Raw genomic sequence first — 23071 nt, 5'->3', positions numbered from 1 at the left:
ACTCGTCGCCAAATTTGTTGAGAATCTTCTTAGGTGAAATAAAGGACTCCAGCAGCGTGGTCTCAACTGGTAAATTCAATTTATTCCAATACATAAAAAACCCCGGCCGCAGCACACAGACCGGTTACTTCCTCGCCTCCGGTCTGCTCTCCAACCGTCTCCTCGCACTCCCCAACATTCCTTCCTCACATTCCTTTGTTCTCCGGCTCGTGCTAGCTAGCGCGAGCCCGACAACATGAAACTTCATAAATATACAACATAAACAATACAACAGATACTTCTACCTTCAGATTCTTCAACCTTTGACTAGATACCAAAGCAATACTACAACAAGGTGAAAGGTCTAAAGAATATTTATACCAGAAAATCCTGGAGTACTAAGCGAGCGAAATGGCAATCCCTCTGGACTTCTGTGTCCACGCAGTAATGCTTAGTGAACGAGTGAATCAATGCCCAAGTTGCTGCACAACATACATCAAAATTGGTACATCCCTGAACAAATCCAAGGAAGTCACCTTTACCAAGGTAGAATGGACACTGATACCTTTTAGTTGTTACTTTTTTGCAAAGAGACAGCAGATCATAATGCGATACATGATCCATTTGAACAAAGCCTTCTTCTGGATACCCTCTCATTCTTGGTGCCCACATCGCTGACAAATAGCTGATCATCAGATGGGAACTCCTTAGTAATGTTGATGTAGTAGCTGAGCGCTCTGTGGGTCCCAACTTTGCCCCGCCTTGGTAAGATGAGGTGGAGGATAAAATGTGGGAAGTGGAAGGGAAGATCCTCCCGAAGAGGTAGCCTGATTGGAGAACCAATGCTCATGTTCAGTAGCTCGGGATACCAGACTCTCCGTGCCCAATCCAGAGCCACAAGAATTACTTGGGCCCAGTTATTCTGATCTCCTTGAGAACTCTGAGCAGGAGTGGTACTGACAAAAGGCATACAGGAGGCAGGTGCTCTGGCAACCAGGGACAAGATAGCTGCACCACCTCCATTTCTGCAATGTTCTGGCACTTCTCCCCTGAATTGGGTAAAGTGGCAAGAAGAACTCAAATCTTACCTTGAAGCCATAGACGGTGATAAGTTTGCTTCAAAACAGAAAAAAACCAATGGTGTATAATTTGCCTGAATGTGGCCGGAACGCTGAGTTACATGAGCAACACAGAGTTCCGGCCCATTCCTGCCACTCACCGCATGGCAGAATTTCTTCTTGCGCACAGCTCAGGAGAGTAAATTGGCAGGTGATATTTGGCATCCCTTGGTGCAATTTCTGGTTGCCCGGTGGACATGGGCAAGATTTTTCTAATGGGAGTGGTTGCCAGTGGTCACAACTGTTCACAGTCAGAATGCTGCCGCTCTGTTAGAAAATCTACTTGAGCAACAGCAAAATTAACTCGGCTAGCTGCTCCCTGTGGCATGACGTGTGGTGCTGTTCTTGTTGATTTTTCAACACGGAACACACTCCAGGATCTAAGTCACAGCGCAACGTGCCTATTTCTGCCCAGTGGCGGGATTCTGCAAAATCATAAGAAGTTTTTATGTAACTCTGCAGAATTCTGTGGAGTCAAATCCTGTGAGTTCCGCGCATCCCTAATAATTTGGGACATGAAGAAAGAAGCATATTCAAAACCTGGACAGTGGACATTGGTACAGTACGCACCGGTGAGGATGGTGATATGGTTGAAAAGCAGGACGAATATGCATCTATAATTAAAACAAACAATTAAATCCCCAAAAAACACTGTTAGAGCTGCATAAATTATTTCAAAGAGCACAATTGTCTATTGATAATTTTCTGGCTGTGTGAAGAATGCTTGCTGAAACGTGCAATTATTTTGAATTTAAAGATGAAATATTTTGCAATCAGTTGATAGAAAGGACAAATAATAAGAAGATTCAAGAACGATTACTATCAACAGCAGATCCAGATCTGGAATCCGCTTTAACTTTGGCTAGAAGTATTAAATATTCAGAACAGTGTATGATGGAATTATATTAGATAACAGAGTCAGAAAAAGTTGAATTCATTACCAAACATGGTGGATACACGTGGTGTAAAGGTAGGATGTGATATAGGAAAAATTAAGCCTTTTCTAGTTCAGAAGACCGTGCGAGAAGTGGAGTAGGGTGTTTTTGTTGTGGTAGCAAGTCTCATTTGGGTAATGCTAAACTTTGAATCAATTGTGGAAAAATGTGGAAAAGGGACACTGTAAGGCTTTAGCAGGGAAAGAAACTAGTGCAAATCCTACAGCCTGATATCTTAGTGACAGGGTTGTGGATGAGGATGAGAATGTTGTACTAATGGTATCTGTACCAACTGTGATGATGATGGTGTATTTGAAATTGTTGTGGATGACAAAAAAGGGAGAGGCAAACCACCATTTTGTGTCATATCAGTCAATAACAAAAGTGTAAGAGTCATGGAAGATTCTGGTTTCACTTTTCACTTTGATTTGTGAGAAGTTACCTGATTTTGGTGGGGTATCTCTATTAGAATCAAAGATAAAGATATTTGCTTATGGTGGGGACAGTGTGGATGTGATGGGAAGGACTGATGTGTCTTTGGAGTTTGAAAGGTGTACCATTATCACTCAGGCCTATATGGTAAAAAATGGTACACATTTGGTGGGGTGAATGATCAGAGAGATCTTTAAATTATCCTCAATCCCAATCATCCCGAAATGGCTGTGTCAAGAAGGAGATTATTTTTAAGTTAATTGTGGGTAAACCTAACAAATGAGAATGAGTGGGTGAAATAATTTCTGCAAGTATATAAGAATGAGTTAAATAAACCCATAAGTTTCCAACACCACATAATTTTAAAAGATTGTGCACAACCTGCAGTGCAGAAGGTGGGTTGTGTTTACGGAAAGAGTTATAAGAAGAACTTGAAAAGTTGTGTAAATCAGAGATTATAGAACCTATTGAAAGTTCGGAGTTGTTAGCCCGGGTAGTTCTCGCACGTAAATCAGATAAATTGCTGCAACTTTGTGTTGATTTGCGAGATTTGAATTCCAGATTATGGGTTGATTGTCAATCGTTGCCCAACATTAATGAAATGTTAGCTACACTCAAGAGGACAGAGTTATTCACTTTTCTTGATATGCCTGCTGCTTATCATCAGGTGGAACTTTGTGAGGACTCTAGACACCTTTCGTCCTTTGTGACACCAGAGGGGGCTTATGGTTATGTAAGGATGCCATTCAGCTTAATGTCTGCTGCCTCTGTGTTTCAGAGGTTAATGAACAATTTATTTAAGAATGTGAAAGGCGTAGTCTATTTCCAAGATGATATCCTGGTATATTGAAAAGAAATGTGAACATAATGCTAGATTATGGAAAGTGTTAGATATTATGGCTGCCAGCGGATTTACACGTACAAAGGATAGGTTCACATTTTTACAACATGGTGTGGATTGTTTGGGTCATTTTGTATCTGGGAAAAGTATAGAACCCAAGATTAAAATATTGGAAGATATTGAGAAAGCACCCAAACCTATAAATAAGCCTCAGTTAATTTTTGGGTCTGATTGAAGACTATGCTAAATTGATTTGTAATTTTGCCAGCAAGACTTGATATTTATGTGAACTCATGAAAAAAATGTTAAGTTTGTGTGGAGTGGAGAATGTGTTGATATATTCAATACAATCAAACTTGAAACAATATCGGCCAAGGCAATTAAACCTTTTAAAACTAAAGATGTGAGTATTATTACCACAGATGCTAGTAATCAGCGGTTGGGTATGGTGCTGATGCAGAAAAGAGATAATGGTTGTGAAGAAATTTTAGCCTCTGCGTCCAGAGCATTACACAGTGCAGCGTCTAATTACTCTATGATTGAAAAGGAGACCGTTGTGGTTGGCTACACAATACTTCAAGAATTTTGTTTGAGGAAGTCAGGTCATTCTAAGAACTGATCATAAACTTTAGGTTGGTTTGTTTATCACCCCTGGTGGTGGCAAATGCAACCAGACATTGCCAAGTGGCAGTACAGACTTCAGGATTTCTTCTATACTCTAGAGTATGTCGCTGGTGTAAATAATTGTGTGGCTGATTGCCTATCTAAGTTACTGTTAGCAGTGGAGAATATTCAAGAAGAACATACTGATGATCTTGAAATGGTGTGTGCTACGAGTATGGTAGGCACTATCACAGACGGGCATGGTCCAAGGAGAAGTGGAGACCGGCTTTACTGTGTGATAGTGACATACAGACTGTAATGAATAGTTTAACTCAAGGATGGTCCGACACCAAATAGTTGCAGGATTGTCTCATTGCTTACAAATGTGTGGCAGATTAATTGTCTGACGTGGATGGTATGTTACGTAGAACTAGTTTGTTAGTGGCTCCAAGAAGTCTCCGTAGAAAAGTTTGGGAATTAGTACAGGAAGAACATGTGGGAATATGTGCTATGAAACGGAGGCTAAGAGAGGATTTTTGGTGGCCTGGAGTTGACAGAGAGATTGCACTGTGTGTGTTCTGAGTGATAAATCTCACGTGACTTCACCTAGTCTGGTGTCTGTGGTAACCTCTGACAACATACCATGACATAAGTTTGCTTTGGATATGTAGGGGCCCTTTGCAGTCTTAGGTAGCAGACCCAAGTTTGGTATTGTTTAATTGATTATTTCTCCAAATGGCCTGAAATAAGGTTTGTGGATAATGTTAATTCACGAGTCATTATAGAATTCCTTAAAAATGTATTTTTGAGAGAAGGTTATCCTGAGGAGCTGGTAACAGATAACAACAGCCAATTTGTAGCCCAGGAAATGCAAGAATCTTTGAAACCTGTGGAAGTGAAACATGTAAGAACTTCCGTATATCATCCCCGTAGTAATGGTTTAGTGAATACACTGAACCATGTGATCAAGGACCAATTGCAACTTGTGTTGGTTAATGGATTGGAGTGGAAGCCGTTTGTAAAGGTATGGTGTGGGCCATACATACCAGCTGTTATCAGTACAGGGATCTCACCTTTTACTCTGTTAACAGGGAGGGTTGCTGACTCTACCTTGAACAAGGAAAGGATGAAGAGGAAGTACATTGATGTTGACAAGTTGGAGAGCACTACTGATGTAAGAGGTAGTACAGCTCAAGAGAGAACTGGCATTCATTATAAGTCAATGTGGGTGATTGGGTTATAATTAAAAGACCATGCCGTGTCTAAAAATGATTTTCACATTTCTCTGTCCCAGTATGGGTCAAGGAGATCAAAGACCATGTTTGGAATTAGAAAATGGCAAGGTGTGGAATAAATATTTAATATTGATTGCTCCTGATTCAATGACTGAGCGTATGTGCTCGAAATTTGGAAAAAAGAACAGCAATTATAATCAATCTAAGAGATGGAGTTCAGTTTGTCGACCTCATAATGCCTAGGAATGCTCCTTTGAGATACAATGATTTTGTAATGTAATCTGGGAATTGTTATCTTTACTAAAATGTTCTTTATAAGTGTGTGTTATACAACTAAGAGGTATGCATGCTAGTATTGCATGTTCAAATGTACTTAAATTTATTTTCGCCTGTAAGTGGTATTGGGGTACATAACTCTGATTCTCTAGTCAAGTTATATTTATTGTTATATTGTCAAGTTGTGGGTATTGCATTTGTTTTATTATTTTTATTTTGTTCATTTTGATTGTGAAGGGAAGGGGTGGCGGTCTCCATGTGGAATGTTATATTGGAATGCTCCTGGGTTCTTGGTGGGAGTTGCTGCCTGGACCAGGACACCTATGGTTGTACTTGAATAAAGCTCTTTATTCACTGTGCTACAGGAGCGTTACCGTCTTCTTTTCAACTTGGCTGCATCCCTCTATCAGCAACTGCCTGAGAAAGTATGGCTCGAGCCTCCTTCAAGACCATGGGTAGCACATGCCCAACCGAGTCCTCGATAGTAGGAAAGTGCCCTTGTTAGCATGGTTACCTCCCCACTTTTTGCCTGATTATTGATGCCAACATGACTGAGAGTGTGCTGGGATCCTGCTAACCAGGCCCCAGCACCAGTGTTCTTTCCAAAAACTGTACCTTTGTTCCCTCAATCTGCACACCCCTGGTACTGGGTTAAGTCCCTTGTAAAATGTACCCATGGTACAAAGGGCCCTGTGGCCATGGAAGGTCCGCAAGGGCTGCAGCATGTATTATGCCACCCTGGGGGACCACTCACCAAGCACATGCTGGTGGGGAGAAAATGTCAAAGTCGACTTGGCACCAAACCACTGCCTGTGGCATAGGTAAGTCACCCCTCTAGCAGGTCTTATAGCCCTAAGGCAGGGTGCACTATGCCACAGGTGAGGGCACTATGCCACAGCTGAGGGCAATATGCCCTTACAGTGTTCTAAGTCCATTCTTAGACACTGTAAGTGCAGTGTGGCCATATTGAGTATATGGGCTGGGAGTTTCTCATCACGAAATCTACAGTCCATAATGGCTTCACTGAATACTGGGAAGTTTGGAATCAAACGTCTCAGCACAATAAACCCACAGTGCTGTCAGTGTTGGATTTAATGAAAAATGCACCCAGAGGGCATCTTAAAGATGCCCCCTGTATGTTAGCCAAACTGCTAGTGCAAGACTAACCAGTCTGTGCAAGCCTGCCACTTTCAGATGAGTTTCTGACCACATTGGGTGAGAGTTTTTGTGCTCTCTGTGGCCAGAAACAAAATCTGCACTGGGTCTGGGTGCTTCACACCTCCCCACTACAGGAACTGTAACACTTGGCGGTGAGCCTCAAAGGCTCTGGCCTTCTGTTACAGTGCCCCAGGGCACTCCAGCTAGTGGAGATGCCCACCCGCCTGGACAAAGCCCCACTTTTGGAGGCAAGTCTGGCAGGAAAATTAGGGAAAACAAGGAGGAGTGACCACCTCAGTTGGGACCACCCCTAAGGTGTCCAGAGCTGAGGTGACCCCCTGCTTGCAAAATTCCCCATCTTAGTTCGGAGGGCAGGGACCAATAGGGTTAGGTCTGTGTCCCCCTTCCCAAAAGGAGTGGACACAAGAAGGATGTAGCCACCCTCAGGGGCAGTAGCCATTGGCTACTGCCCTCTGACCCCTGTAACGTCCCTAAATCCAGGATTTAAGGCCCCCCCTGAACTTAGCTTGTCATATTCCTGGCGACCTCAAGAATAAACCAGAAGAAAAAAAAACTGCTAAGCCGACCCCCAGCAGAGAAGCCTAAAGGCGCTAACTGACTTGGCCCTAGCCCTACAGGCCTGTCTCCAGCTTCTGAAGCCCTGCAAACAGAAGGCGACACATCCTGCAGGTCCAGCGACCTCTTCAAAGTCTCAAGAGAACTGTCTGCACCCCAGATGACCACGAACTCCTGTGGACAACGGCCCTATCCAGAAAGAAACTCTAACAAAGGACTCCAGAATCGCCCAGAATCCGCGAGCCCTGTCCACTGTGCACCCAACGCCCAGGTGACTCAACTGACTAGAGCTGGTCCCCAGGCGATTCTGAGCAAGTGCACACCCTGGGTTGACCCCTCCCGTCCAACACGACGGCGACTGTAGCCTGAATCCAGAGGACCCCCCCTGACTGCAACAGAAGTAACCCAACTGATGGAGTAAGAAAATGCTGGAGATGCACAGCAAGGCTTCGCAAAAGGCTTTTACCTGCTGTGACTTTGCCAATGGAACCAGGAACTCCAGGTGCATCAGGACAAGAATATAATTGGCTCCTCAGTGGAACGGGAGCAGAACCTAGAGGCAGGATGGCACCCTGAAGTCTTCCCTTCATCTAGAGGGCGAGACTGGGAAGAAGGAGGTGAGTCAAGCTTATACTTCTTGTGTTTCTTAGACTTACCCAAAGACTTTGACCACAAAGAGGATTTACTGCCAGAACAACTTTGAGAGTGGGTCTGAGCTCTCGACTTCGACTTGGAGTGGGACCGGCTTGGAGCCTTCTAGTGCTTCGCCATGTAGAGCTTTGCATTTATGTATGGTTTTGGATTAATCTGAGCACAGTCAACGCACCGCATGGACTCATGCGCCAAACCCAGACATCAGAGGCAAGCCTCTTGAGGATCTTTCATTGAAATCTTTTTGTGACAGTCCTTCAAAGTTTAAACCTTATTGTTGAGGTGGATGACACGTCCTGTGCACACTGGAAGATTGGCTGACAAAATCTCTTCACAGAGTGAAGGAAGATGGAGCAGAGCTCTGGATCCATGCCTCAATGAGCAGAAATACATGAACCAATATCAGCGCGCATGGGGCTTACATAAGGTTCCATTCATCACTTCCAGAGCAGAAAGGAAGACATTGCCAAATTTCACTGCCTCTTACCACCATGAAAAATGTAGCAGTAAGGGGCGTGTACTCGCGATTTGGATTTGTTTTGGAATCTTCGTATTTGGAAGATATGCAATATGTAGTTGTCACGTACTCTTGAAAATTGAAGTTTCTGGCACGGAGTGTGCTAACCCATAAACACGTAATACACTTGCAACGTCGCACTGGATTTTGAATAACAGGATTCCTACTTGACAGTTTATCAGCCCTGAAGAAGTCGTTGGGGTTTATCAATGGTGTACCGGAGAGTTTGTTTGCTTCATCTTATTAACCTGATGTATTCAACTAAAGAAGTTTTACCATTCTACGGAATACAGAGCACTATGTGAATAAATTACAAAGACTGGAAAATATTATGAAGAGCTGTACACATATTCTTTCCTTTTTGGACTTTCAGCAATGTTGTACAATTTGTGAAGTGACTGTGGCATTAATTTTTCGTGTGAAATTACTAAATTATTGAATTTACTACATTTCAGCGAGTGCCTCACATATATTTTTTGTATCTTTCTGTTTACTTGGTAAACCTGTTAGGGGTCTGGGTGTTCCCCTGTGAGTGCACCGCAGTTGAATATTGTGCTGTACTAAGTCCTAGAGCACCTTTTCCCCCGTGTTTTTCACATCCCTCCTTTATGAACCAGTAAAAATTGTTACACAACCCCCATGCCAAGGGAGAATTCTCCTATGGCGAGGGGGGGATTTTTCTTAAATAAAAAAAAGAGAAAAAAACCTAAGAGTTGTAATTTCAACGTAAGGCTCCGTCATGTTGAACAGACATGACTGACGAATGTCCAGTGTGTAGCTCTTTTGTACACTGGTACAGCTTTAAAAAAAATATATTTATTCAGACCCTTTGGGGGAGCTGAACTCACATGGTTGATTGGTGTCCAGTGTTAGTGTACACTGCTACTGGGTTGCTTTTGGAGTTGCTCCCCACTCGCACCTCTCGGTGAACTTGGTCTAAGTTCAGAGTTTCCATCATGGAGCACCTAGGAGGCGGGTCCTTGTTCTCTGGTTTCTTAATTCTCTCCAAATGAGGACCTATGTGCATCAACTGTGCTCTATGCACCACCTACCGCTGGGTTGCCTGTGAGCAGTCAACTATCATAATTTGGCGTGGCCCAAGTCTATTGCCCCACCTTTTCGGGGATCACTGTTCTTTATATGCCACATGCTTTCCTCTCCCACAGCAGCCATCTTCTCTCTTTCCTCCTAAAATCTTCCCCCAAAAACTAAAAAAGGACTCCGACCCCCGTCCAACCCAGATCTCATTATGCAGGGCAACAAAATCAAGACAATCTCGCCCATAAAACAAAACAAGCACTGGCAAAGTCAATATGTCACGCCTATACAGGAGCTATTGGCTTTCGCAATGTGTTTTTGCCATGTTGTACATCGGTGTGGCTGCTCTTCAGCTTGGCTAAAAGTTAGTGGCATGGAGTGTCGTAGAGCAGAGTGGGGGAGTTAAGTGTTGTAGAGTGGAGTGGGGGGGGTGGAATGTCGTAGAGTTGAGGGACGAAGAGTAGTGTTTAGTGGTTAACTGACAGGGAGTGTTGTGGCGTAGAGTGGTGTGGGTGGAATAGGGTGGAATGGCTTGGAGTGGACTGAGGTAGTGGGGTGGATTGGAATGGAGTGGGGTGGATTGGATTGGAGTACAATGGGGTGGATTGGATTGGGGTGGACTGAAATGGGGTAAGGTGGATTGGAGAGGGGTGATTAGACTGGATTGGGGTGGGTGGACTGGACTGGAGTTATAGGACTAGGGTGGGGTGGACTGGATTAGGATGGCTTTGAGTGAGGTGAATTAGAATGGGATGGATTAGACTGAACTGGAGTGGGGTAGATTAGAGTGGACAGGACTGGGGTGGACTGGAGTGGGGTGGATTGGACTGAAGTAGATGGATTGGTGTGGGGTGGACTGGATGGATTGGAGTGGGGTGGACTGAACTGGGGTTGACTGGATTGAATTGGGGTGGGGTGGACTGGAGTGTGGTGGATTGGATTTGGGTGGGGCAGACTGCACTGTGGTGGGCTGGACTGGAGTGGACTGGACTTGAGTTTGGTGGATTTGGAATGGGGTGGATTGGACTTGAGTGGGGTGGTTTGGACTGGAGTGGGGTGGATTGGACCGGAGTGGGGTGGATTGGACCGGAGTGAGATGGATTGGACTGGAGTGGGGTGGATTGGGATGATACTGAGAGGGGTGGAATGCAGTGGATATTTTTGATTGGAGTGGGGAAGATTGTTTTGGATTGGCATGAGGCATGTTTTTTGGTTTGTATTAGGGCAGACTGGAGTGGGGCAAATTGTTTTGGATTAGAGTGGGGCAGCCTGTTTTGGATTGGAGTAGGGCAGATTGTTTTGGATTGATGCGGGACAGACTGGAGTGGGGCAGATTGTTCTGGACTGGAGTGTGGCAGATTATTTTAGACTGAAATGAGGCTTATAGTTCTGGTCTGGAGTGGGGCAGACTGGAGTGGGGCAGACTGGAGTGGGGTGGGCAGAGGTGGGGTGGATTGGGGTGAGGTGAACTGGATTGGAGTGGGGAGGATTGGATTGGAGTGGGGCGGATTGGAATGGAGTGGGGCGGATTTGAATAGAGTGGGGCAGATTGGAGTGGGGTGGATTGTTTTGAATTGGAGTGGGGCAGCTTGTTTTAAATTGGAGTGGGGCAGGTAGTTTGGGATTGGAGTGGGGCAAATTGTTTTGGACTGGAGTGGGGTAGATTGTTTTAGATTTGGGTGGGGCAGATTTGAGTGCGGCAGATTGTTTTGGGTTGCGTGGGGCTGATCATTCTGGATTAGAATGGGACAGATTGTTTTGGATTGGAGTGGGAAAGACTTTTAGATTGGCGTGGGGCAGATTTTTGGTTTGTAGTGGGGCAGACTGGAGTAAGGCAAATTGTTTTGGACTGGAGTGGGTGGGGCAGGTTGTTTTGGATTGAAGTGGGGCAGTCTGTTTTGGATTGGAGTAGGGCAGATTGTTTTGGATTGGAGTGGTACAGACTAGAGTGTGGCAGATTGTTCAGGATAGGAGTGTGGCAGATTATTCTGGACTCGAATGAGGCAGACAGTTCTGGATTAGAGTGGGTCAGACTGGAGTGGAGCACACTGTTTTGGATTGGAGTGGGGCAGATAGTTTTAGGTTGGAGTGGGGCAAATTGTTTTGGATTGTAGTGGGGCAGCCCGTTTTGGATTAGAGTAGGGCAGATTGTTTTGGATTGGTGTGGGGCAGACTGGAGTTGGGCAGATTGTTCTGAACTGGAGTGTGGCAGATAATTTTAGACTGAAATGAGGCTGATAGCTCTGGTCTGGAGTGGGTCAGATTGGAGTGGGGTGGGAAGAGGTGGGGTGGATTGGGATGAGGTGAACTGGATTGTAGGGGGAGGATTGGATTGTAGGGGGGAGGATTGGAATGGAGTGGGGAGGGTTGTATTGAATTGGAGTGGGGCAGATTGTTTTGAATTGGAGTGGGACAGGTAGTTTTGGATTGGAGTGGGGCAAACTGTTTTGGACTGGAGTGGGGAAGGCTGGAGTGGGGCAGATTGTTTTGGATTGGGGTGGGGCAGATTTGAGTGCAGCAGATTGTTTTGGGTTGAATGGGAATGATAATTATGGATTAGAATGAGGCAGATTGTTTTGGATTGGAGTGGGGAAGATTGTTTTGGATTGGCGTGGGGCAGAGTTTTTGGTTTGTAGTGGGGCAGACTGGAGTGGGTCAAATTGTTTTGGACTGGAGTGGGTGGGGCAGATTGTTTTGAATTGAAGTGGGGCAGTCTGTTTTGGATTGGAGTGGTATAGACTGGAGTGCGGCAGAGTGTTCGGGATTGGAGTGTGGTTGATTATTCTGGACTGGAATGTGGCAGACAATTCTGGCTTGGAGTGGGTCAGACTGGAGTTGAGCAGACTGTTTTGGATTGGAGTGGGGCAGATAGTTTTAGGTTCGAGTTGGACAGATTGTTTAGGACTGGAGTGGGGCAGATTGTTTTGGACTGGGGTGGGGCAGATTGTTGTGGATTGGTTGTGGGACAGATTTGAGTGCGGTGGATTGTTTTGGTTTACAGTGAGGCAGATTGGAGTGGGACATATTGTTTTGGTTAGCCCGGTGGCAGATTGTTTTTGATTGGAGTGTGGCAGATTGGTTTGGGGCAGATTGTTTTGGATTAAAGCGGGGCAGACTGGATTGGGGTAGACTATCATTGACTGGCATTGGGCAGACTGGTTTGGATTGCAGTGGAGAAGTGTGGCACAATGGTTAGAGCGGCAGACCCTGCTGCAGAGATCTGGCCCGGGACCAGGGTTCAATTCCCACCTCACCAGGTCTTGGTCTCAATTCCCTTGGACCAGATAATTCTCGCCTCAGTGCCTAATTTAATTAATGGGTCCCACTCTGTAACTCTGGGCAATAGCTTGCTTAATCTTCACCATATCCCTCACAGCGCTTGGATGCCTGGCTTCACCCTGGGGCTGTCCAGGAGTGGGCGCCTCACAGGGAAAAGCCAGGAGGGGTTCCACAGTCATATGCGTACAGAGCCTTGAGACCCTAGTGGGTGAGTAGTGCGCTACACAAGTGCGAAGTTTACAGTTTACTGCAGTGGGGCAGATTTCTTTGGATTGGTGTGACCCAGGTTTTTGGTTTGTAGTGGGGAGATTGGAGTAGGACAAATTGTTTTGGATTGGAGTGGAGCAGATTGTTTTGGATTGAAGTGGGGCAGCCTGTTTAGGGTTGGAGTAGGGCAGATTGTTTTGGATTGGAGTGGGACAGACTGGAGTGGGGCAGACTGTTCTGGATTGGAGTGTCGCAGATTATTTTGGATTGGCGTGGGGCAGATTTTTGGGTTTGTAGTGGGGCAGACTCGATTAGGGCAAATTGTTTTGGACTGAAGTGGGTAGGGCAGATTGTTTTGGATTGAAGTGGGGCAGCCTGTTTTGGATTGGAGCAGGGCAGATTGTTTTGGGTTGGAGTGGTACAGACTTGAGTGTGGCAGATTGTTCAGGATTGGAGTGTGGCAGATTATTCTGGACTGGAATGAGGCAGATATTTCTGAATTGGAGTGGGTCAGACTGGAGTGGATTGGGCAGATTGTTGTGAATTGGAGTGGGGCAGATTATTTTGGGAGCGCTGTACTGGAGTGAGGCAGATTTTTTGGGGATTGGAGTGGGCCAGATTGTTTTGGATCGGGGCAGATTGGAGTGTGGTGTGTTAGGAATATTGGAGTGTGGTGAATTGGAGTGGATTAGCGTGACCATTTTGAATTGGAGTGGGGCAGATTGTTTTGGATTGGAGTGTGCAGATTATTATGGACTGGAATGAGGCAAATAGTTCTGGTTTGGAGTGGGACAGATTGTAGTGGGGGCAGACTGGATTGGAGTAGGGCAGACTGAAATGAAGTGAGGCAGATTGGCGTGGGGCAGATTGTTTTGGATTGGAGAAAATTGTTTTAGACTGAAGAAGGGCAGACTGGAGTAAAGCAGAAAATTTTGGATTGGAGTGGGGCAGATTGTTTAGGATTTGGGTGGGGCAGATTTTTTGCATTTGAGTGGGGCAGATTTGAGTGCAGCAGATTGTTCTGGGTTGAGTGGGGCTGATGATTTTGGATTATAATGGGGCAGACTGTTTTAGATTGGAGTGGGACAGATTGTTTTGGACTGGCGTGGGGAAGCCTGTTTTGGATTGGGGTAGAGCAGATTGTTTTGGATTGGAGTGTGGCAGATTGTTTTGGATTGGAGTAGGGAAGGTTGGACTGGGGCAGTTTGTTTTGGATTGGGGCAGATCGTTTTGGATTGTAGTGGGGCAGATTGTTGTGGACTGAAGTCGGGCAGACTGTTTTGGACTTCTGTACCGAAGTGGGGCAGATTGGTTTGGACTGAAGTGGGGCAGACTGGAGTGGGGTGATTTGGGAGTATTGGAGTGGGGTGGATAGGGATGGAGTAAGTGGATAGGATTGGAGAATGGCAGATGGGACTAGAGTGGGTAGATTATTTGGGATTGGAGTGGGGCACATTGTTGTGGATTGCAGTGGGGCAGACTGAAGTGGGGCAGGTTGTTTTGGATTGGAATGGGGCAGATTGTTTTGGATTGGAGTGGGCCAGATTGTTTTGGATTGGGGCACACTGGAGTGGAGTGGGTTAGGAAGATTGGAGTGTGGTGAATTGGAGTGGATTAGCTTGACTTTTTTTAATTAGAGTGGGGTGGATTAGAGTGGGATGACCTGGGGTGTATTGCATGATTATGTGTTAAAGCCTTATTCCAAAAATTACACATAAGAAAATTACACATAATTAAAAATCAATGTTGCTTTGCAATATTTTCAACAAGATAATAGTCATCTTTTGAGAACAGCGCCCACAAGCAAAAACATAACAAAACATGAGCATGAGTGCAAAAGTGAGAAAAGAAGACTTGGCAAAATATAACGAAAAGGTAACTATAGAAAATAAAACTCTGCAATTTTGTTTGTCCTGATAATCATGTTTTTGCCAGTGACAAGTCTTCTGTTTGCAGGGCACGAGAAGTTAAAAAGAACAAAAAAGTACGTCAATCACTTCAGGACTAGTGGGCGGGCACTGTTTAATTTGCATCAATCAGTACTTGGTCCCTGCGCCACGGACAGAAATAATAAAATACCAGCCTTCACCAATTACGAGGCTGTAAGGAAGAGTGCCATGCCATCCAACAAATTATAAGCAACGGGCGTGCTCCAAGCCCTTTACTACCTACAACTGCGTCTCGCAAGCGCAGGCTCGACCCTAAAAAAGGTACTCCGACCCCAGTCCAATCCAGATCTTAACATTAAGGACAACAAATTGAGGACCATGCCCTATACACAGCCTCGGAGCTCTCCCCTGGTGGACAAACTATGAACGGCGACTTCCATTATATAACTCAGATATCCAACCCTTCCCACTCAAGTTCGATACTGGGAGACTCGCCAGCCCAAAATTTAACCACCAGTACACTACAACAGAACAATAACCAAAAAAACAGAACCCGGCTTGCAAAGACTAATCTCCACCCTCATAAAGTAGGTGCCGGACTTCTCTCTCTCTACTAGTAACTCTCGCATCTAATCATTTGAACACACTTAAATACCACCCCCATCACCTCCATCCCACCTCCCTCTCTGCTACTCGGCAAACTTCTCCCTCATTATCTTAAACTATTCCCCTTGCTTCCAACTATGGCCTCACACGCCACTGTCGTGGAAAGATATGGTCCCAATTCCTACCGCTTAAAATGCCCGCAAAATATCTCCAAATAATGCTGCTAAAAACATCAAGCACACACTCCTCAAAGAACACCTTGAAACACTAAATACAGGCATTTACCACAGGTCAACATGTGGAGGCCTTATAACGAACTATATCACCTACACCAAGAAACCTGCCAAATGGAGAGAAAACATCCTACAGCACCTGCATGTAACAAACACAATCAACATCCTCCACGGCTCCAAACTCACTATATTGCCTCCCCAAAAATGTGTTGGTGAACTGTCCATATCCATATATAGAAACAGGAACATCCGTATCCAAGCCTCTGTCCAGAAACTCTCCATTTTTGGCCGCCACTTCCCCGCCCTCTGGGGCACCCGCTCAACACCACTTTGGCTCTCCCTCCCATAGAACACATCGCCACACTCTCTCCTCTCCCAACACAACCCACCACGCCCCAGTCCCCCTGCACCAACCCCACCTACATTGCCACTGCACCCTCGCTGATCTGTAAACCCCACAGAGCTATAACCATTCCTCAAGAATTACCCCCTCCAATATCTAGACCCACTTCCCCATCTCAGTTAAATCAAACTACTAATCCCGAATCCTCGCAGTTCCAGAACCATCTCTCTCTCACTAGCTGTCGACAACCACTGCGTTACACCATTATCTGCACAGACCCAACCGTCTCGCAGCTGATTCCCATAATCACCAGTCTCAACCTCAAAATCTGCTCAATAATGGATGAAATCATCTCACTCCAAAAAGACTCAAAGAATTGCTACAGTTCGCTTCTTAATCTCAACTATGGGGAACTCTAATCTTTCCACTAACATGAACCTCGTCTCCACATGCTCTTCTCCTTGGTCAACTATCCCCTTCACTCACTACCATCTCAAACCTAGACACACCACTAATGGAATGTCACAGCTAGAAGTGGATATCCTCAGCAATACATACTCCATCCCAACCCTACCACCATAAGATTCTGGTCATCCTTGGCAGTAGTAGGATCCATTCCACTAATCGTCCTCCCAGGCCACATTCCCAACTGAATACCATCCAGTCTAATCAACCCGAGCACAGAACTTCACCTACATTAAACTACATGCTAATAAACTGTCGGCCAGCGATCAAGCATGCCTCCAAAATTGTGGAAGCCATCCTTCTACATAATATTGACATTTATTTTTTCACGAAACCTGGCTAAACAACACCTCAGCCCCCATTACTAATCTCCTCATCTCACCGGGCTTCTCAACCTTTCGCACAATTGTACGGGTGGTGTGCTAGCAATCATACACAAAACAGATCTATGCCTAAAACCCTTCCACACAAACAAATACTCTACCTTTGTCTATCTAGGAGTCGATCTCCCCTCCAAAGACTCTAATCCTATTGAATTCCACATCATTTATTAGTCACTGGGTGAAAACACAAATTTCGTCAAAAACTTAACAGACTTATTAACACAAAACTCCTTGAAGGACCCCACAGACATCATTCTAGGAGACCTAAACTTGCACTTGAATGAAGCAACGCGTCAAACTTATGATGCATTTTCAGGAACCATTGTCATGGCAGGGGCAGCGGATATCTCTAAAAATGGCAGAGTAGCCTCGCCATGGCAGAAGTAAAGTACTCCTCCATCGCAACAGTAATTACTCTGTCTACCAAGATTTAAATCTGCCCCAAAGTGTTCTGGGGTCCCCACAAATGGATGGTAATATTCTTTGTTTATGACTATCAATGAAGATCCTACAAGGCAGATTTGAAAGAAGTTATTAATGAAATCTGTGAGTATTACATCACAGCCGATACAAAGAGAGGAAGGGGAAATGTTTGAAAGAAAAGGCAAAAAGTTTGTGGAAGAAAGAAATTAGATATGATTTACCCAGAAAGTCATCTTTAGACATAATGCATGGCACAGTTTTAGACAATGATCTTTTGTGCCCCTGTGCACTGTTCTAGAACGCAAGCATTGGGTCCCATACAACAGGGCCTTTGCACTGCTGTGTACAGAGCAAGTGGACATGTGTGGGGTCTCGACTGGTCTCTGCGCCCTCTGTAATTTACTTACAGAAGAGATGTGAGTCCTTTTCTAGACAAATACTTTTCTTTGTCCTCCTGCATAATCTATTGGTGGATGTGTGTTTGGTCCTGTCTCAGGCAGTGGGCTCGGTACCAGTACAGCTGTTTAATGTACTGCGAGATGGGCTGGGTATTGACTCATGCAAAAGATTTCTTGTACGTGCCTCGCCCTAGTGGACAAGAAGAAGAGTGCGGGCTCCTCTCCCAGACAGTAGAGGTTGTATTTGCACTCGCGTGTGCTATAACAGAACAGAGGTGACAATTTCCTTGTCACTGCCTGTCTGCACTGTTAATCCCTTTTGGATCCTGTCCCAGAAAAAGGATCCTTTATCTGTGGTCTGGGTCCTGTCATGGGCCACGCGGCTCTTCTACGTGGCCCTGTATAATGTACCAGAGCGCAAGAGGTTGGTTGTGTAACACACAGCAATGGCTTTGCTTTGTGCTCCTGTACACTATACTAGTGGAAGTGCGATCTGTCATTTTTCCAGCAGTACAGCCCTGGTCTGTGCAAATTAGACACTACAAAGAGTGCTTGATCTTATGCACTGTGTACTGGAAACTTAGTTCTGGGTTGGGTCCCACTATATTCCCTGGTGATCCCTCATCTGTCCCACTATTCTGTAGGTGAATCACATGCCCTGTTAATGCCTGTTCTTCCTCAAAATCTCCTCCAGCTCACCTGTGTGTTCTGCGTTGGGATCTGCAGGAGGAGTGCCAGGTCATTGCAGTCAAAGGTGTCATCAAGTGCTATGAGGGCGCCATGGACTCCGCTCTCCTGCAGACTGTTGGCGTATTCCTTCAGGCCTAGAGACTGCACCCAGCACATGACACGCTCGTTAGACCAAACCATCACATCTGCAATGAAAGGAAGTGAGGCACCATGACCATCCACACTCTGTGACTGGCACCCAGACCAAACAGCCTGGCAAATTCAAAATGATGTCCAACAGATGGCTCAGCCAACGATTCACAATTCAACTCTCAACAACTCCTAGCCAATCAATTATTGCTCTTAAATTCACCTCATTCCCGACAAACAGCACTCTTTTCCTCTCACTAGAAGATTATCTGCCAGTGTCTCTGCTGCTATTCTAGTGCCGACCCTTGCAAAACTCTGTTATAGATCTTCAACAGGCATGTTCCATTTACCAGAGCATTGCCATAAAAAGCTGGCCAGAGCACCTCACCCCTGCCCTTTACTGTCCAGTGCTTAGCCTCAAACACCCGTCAGCGTACACCACCTTACAACTGATGTGTTCATATAACTGTACCTGTTAGCTGATTCTGACTTTCTTCTCGTCGTCTCTCCAGCTCCTTTCGGTCATAGTTCAGTTTCTTGAGGCACATAATGCCATAGTGCAGACTCACCCTGAAACAGACAGTACACATGTCAGCCTCCTCCCACCAAAATCGCCTCAACATACGCGCTATACATTGATGCGACCCTCACACAAGTCAACTGCAAAAGTGAATTAGGAAAGTGCTTGTGCTCTATCAAAGTACTCTAGTGAGCAAGAGAAACCTACTGCAAGTTACCACAGACTGCTGGTACTGGGTGTCCTTTAGATTCTTTCAGATTTTGGTGCAGAATTTTGTGCAGAGTTTTGTCCCAGTAAAGGACGGGGATAGAGACTTTACTTCAACTGTAAGTTAGGGAAGATTAGGGGTATATTATGACACTACTGTTTGTGCCTCTCATTCCATTATTGGTAGGGCCCTAGGGCATAAAGTGTCGCTGAACTTATTTTCAGGCCCAAGTGCCAGTTATTTATTTGCAGCCCTTTACAGCGCAAACAGAAATAGTGCAGTAACAATGGAGACTTATCTAGTTTCACTTCCCTCAAGATTGTTTTTGAGCATATGAGATTTCTGCATGCAATGCATCTCTAAAGAGAGCCCAAGAAAGAGGGCCTGAGTCAGAATTATATCACAAAGACACATGGACAACTGTCACAGCTCAAGTGTACCAACATGGTCAAAACAATTGTAAGGGAAACAGAACTGGGAGAAATCACCTGCTGTCACAAATGTGCCATTAAGAGTACAAGTACTGTGTAATCTGAAATGTCCTCAATTCCTTCCACAGCTAACTCTGTTTCAAGAACGCATGCTCAGGCACACATTGGAGATCCGCTACTTAGATGTGGGTCAGTCTTTCAGAAGACCGAGGGATCCATGCCTACCCCCCCATCATAATGAACACAAATGTCATGGCCATCTGAAAGTCCCTGTTATGAACTTAAGAGTGTTTGTTTCCCCAAAAGTGACTTTACTTGTTTAATTTGTCATCCATTACTCAGAAGTGTTCACCAGATTACATTTTTGATGCTATGATAAACAAATGAAATACATAACCTGGTGCCCCTCCTCCAGCACAATGCAGAGGCTGCTGAAGCAAGAAGCCTTTCCTACGTTTCCAGAAGGACCCAGGGACTCCCAAACTTCCTCATAATAAACAGCCAACTGGCCACCCATTTATATAACTTTGTGATTCCCAACAAGACACCTTAGTGATTTTGTGCCCCAGGAAGCAGGATACAATTAAAGACAAGTTCCTCTCTTTAATTCCTTTAACGCTTCCTTTTATTAGTCCCTCAGCCTTCGCCACCACATTCAACTCAAGGCCGGACTCTTATTTCACACCAGCTATGGACTCTTAATGTATGTTTGTCTCTTGCATGTGCCCTTGTTTACCAATTTGAAGGCGCTCAGAGGCAGGACCCAGGGCTCTCCTGGTTTGTAACTAATTCAATAAAAGTACCTGTGAAAGCTATCCACCATTTTCAGTTGTCCCCGGAGCTCCTTCTTGTTCAGGTGATCTAGCATCCGGGCATCGACCAGTGACTCCATGAAGTAGCTACGATACTGTGGAAGCCCAAGGCTGGGAAGCCAGTCGTTACCCACCCATTCGTGGTTCATGTCTCCATAAGCAAGGATCTAGAAATGGAAAAAGCAGAACAGTGAGAGTCCCAGATTTTCTAAAGCACATAATCAGGACGGACCACAACAGTGTACAAGGACAAGCATGCTGCACTGCATTTACAGACACTATCCCCCAGCCTAGGATGAGACAAACGATGGAAAAAGTCCACTTTAAAGGAAAACTACAGCAGCTTCTAGTCCAACTCATGAAGTAGCTATATTCAGGTAGGTTTGACTGATCCTTGGACTCAGTGGAATGAAATGCAGTGATAGCCTGGGGGTTGCAAGTCAGTTTAAGGTAACCTTATGAGAAATGGTGGGGATTTGGCAAGGCATTTGCTTGGTAATGAAATAACTACAAACTGAACAAATAGTTGAATAACACTATCCGAAATGCCACAAAGCACCTAGGAAAATTCTACACTACGGAAGATTACACTGCAAAGGAAGAGCACCCTTGTACAGTCTGTTATGTTGCTTCCATTAATGAGAATCCTCTTCAACTGTCCTATCCCCCCACTAGGAGATTGTTCCCTTAATTAGCAACTCTGGATGCACAAAAGCAATGATCCAAACATCAATGAGCCACATGAATGAATGAGAAGAATAAGTTACTTACCTTTGCTAATGCCTTATCTGGTACAGACTCTATCTAGCCACAGATTCCTTGCCTTAGAATTTCCCAGGAGTCAGTAGCCCTATGCGCCGGTAGGTGGCATTGTTTGGCTTTGCATCGTCCGCGGTACCTATGTAGGTGTCAACCCAGCATGCTGACATCAGTTACTTTTAAGACTTTCCACGCCAGGAGCGCAGAGCCACAATGAGCACTGACCACTGGTGTGACAAGCTAAAGCCCTAAGTAGGGTTTTCTTTACACTGTAATCGGTTCGCAGAGCAGGGAGGATTGGGGGGGAGTCGGTAAGGAATCTGTGTCTTGATAGAGATGGTATCCCTACCAATTAAAGCGCTACCAAAGCTAAGTAACTTGGTTATCTGATAGAGACTTCAAGCTGCAGATTCCTTAATTTAGAATAGATACCCAAGCAATACCTCCCCAAAGGTGCAACTGCAAAGCCAATTAAATTGAAAAGTCCTGCAGGAACGAATGGGCGAGGTGCCCATCACAACAGACATGACTGTCCAAGCAGAAGTGCTTAGTGAATGTGTGCAGTGAAGTACATGTTCCTGCCTGACAGATGTCCAGGACCGAGATGCACTGCACTAACTCAGTGGTCGCAGCCTTGGCTCTGGTGGAATTAGCCCGCAAGCCCTAGGGGGTTGCTTCTCAGTCAATGTGTAGCAGGTCTTAAGCATAGAACGATCTATAGTGAGATTGTCGGTTTCTGCACTGCTGTCTCTGTTTTGGCTCCTACATAACCCAAGAAGAGTTGATTGTTCACCCAAAACTCTTTTTGTGATGTCAAGATAAAACAAAACGTTCTTTTGTGGTCCAGACAGTGGAGTCTCTCTCTTTGGAGGGATGAGGTGGAGCAAAGACTGTAGGCATGGTGATGTTCTGTCTTATATATAAGGGAGTCACAACCTTCTGAAGGAGGGAGGCAAGTGTCTGGAGAATCACTTTATCAAGGTAGAAGGTGGTATGAGGAGGGTGCACAGAGAATGCCTGAAATTAGCTGACCCTCCTGGTCGATTTCATGGCCAATAATAAGGCAGGTTTATTGTCAAGAGGTGAGAGGGAAATATTTTAGAGGCTCAAAAGGTGAACACATAAGAAATGTGAGGACCAGGCTGAGGTCCCAACTGAGGCACAATGAATGGCATAGGGGAAAACACATGCTGCAGGCATTTAAGGAATCTAGGGCCAGATGTATCATTCTTTCCAATAGCGATTAGCAAATTGCGATGTTTTGCGAATCGCAATTAAGTAATCGCTATTGAGATGTATGAAACTCCAGGAGTTTCATATATCGATTCGCAAGGGCTCGCAAATGGACTTACTTCATTCATATTCATTAGGTAGGTTGCAATTTGCGACCCATTGCGAATGGCTACAATCACAGGGATGGTGGCCTGCTGGGCTCAGCAGACCACAATTTCTGTGATTTCTTTTAAATAAAGCAATCTTTTTTTACTTCTTTTTTAAATGCAGCCTGTTTTCCTTAGGGGGAAACAGGATGCATTTAAAAAAGAAAAATTAAAACTTTTTCTTTTTATTTTTATGGGCGAGCACAAAGTGCTCAGTCCATTCTGTAATCTCTCTTTGGGCTTCAAACCAGCCCATGCCACGTCAGTCACTTACATTGGTACGCGAGCTTGCCTTTTAAAATCCACTTGCTTTTATTTGTGAAAGGCATGCATACGTCATGCCTTTTCCGGTGTTTAGCCCACCTACACAGCACCGGTAAAGTACCAAAAACATAAGAGGCTCGATGTTTTCAGCCTGGAGTCCGGACTAGTTTATCTGTTTATTTTCCACACAGTGCGATCGCTTCATTTTACATAGCGCGATCGCGCTGTGTTTTTTTTTGCTTTACAATGCTAACAGCTCTAACTCGAACAAATGCGAGACCCGTTGCATTGAAA

General features: G+C 45.1%; 1 protein-coding gene across 5 annotated transcripts in view; it reads right to left on the bottom strand.

The window, feature by feature from the left end:
* Positions 1 to 23071, bottom strand: part of PPFIA3 (PTPRF interacting protein alpha 3) — a 400966-nt gene that overhangs the window by 33108 nt on the left and 344787 nt on the right. For all 5 annotated transcript variants that reach the window (XM_069200870.1, XM_069200869.1, XM_069200871.1 and 2 more), the window contains 3 exons: positions 20367 to 20542; positions 18877 to 18974; positions 18285 to 18460 (listed from right to left, as the gene is read on the bottom strand). In XM_069200870.1, coding sequence (XP_069056971.1) covers positions 18285 to 18460; positions 18877 to 18974; positions 20367 to 20542 — 450 coding nt within the window. The remainder of the gene's footprint in view (positions 1 to 18284; positions 18461 to 18876; positions 18975 to 20366; positions 20543 to 23071) is intronic.

The sequence above is a fragment of the Pleurodeles waltl genome, chromosome 7 (genome assembly GCF_031143425.1).
Source record: "Pleurodeles waltl isolate 20211129_DDA chromosome 7, aPleWal1.hap1.20221129, whole genome shotgun sequence".
Taxonomy (NCBI): Eukaryota; Metazoa; Chordata; class Amphibia; order Caudata; family Salamandridae; genus Pleurodeles; species Pleurodeles waltl.
The sequence above is the reverse complement of the archived record's forward strand: the minus strand, read 5'-3'. Positions and strand labels throughout refer to the sequence as shown.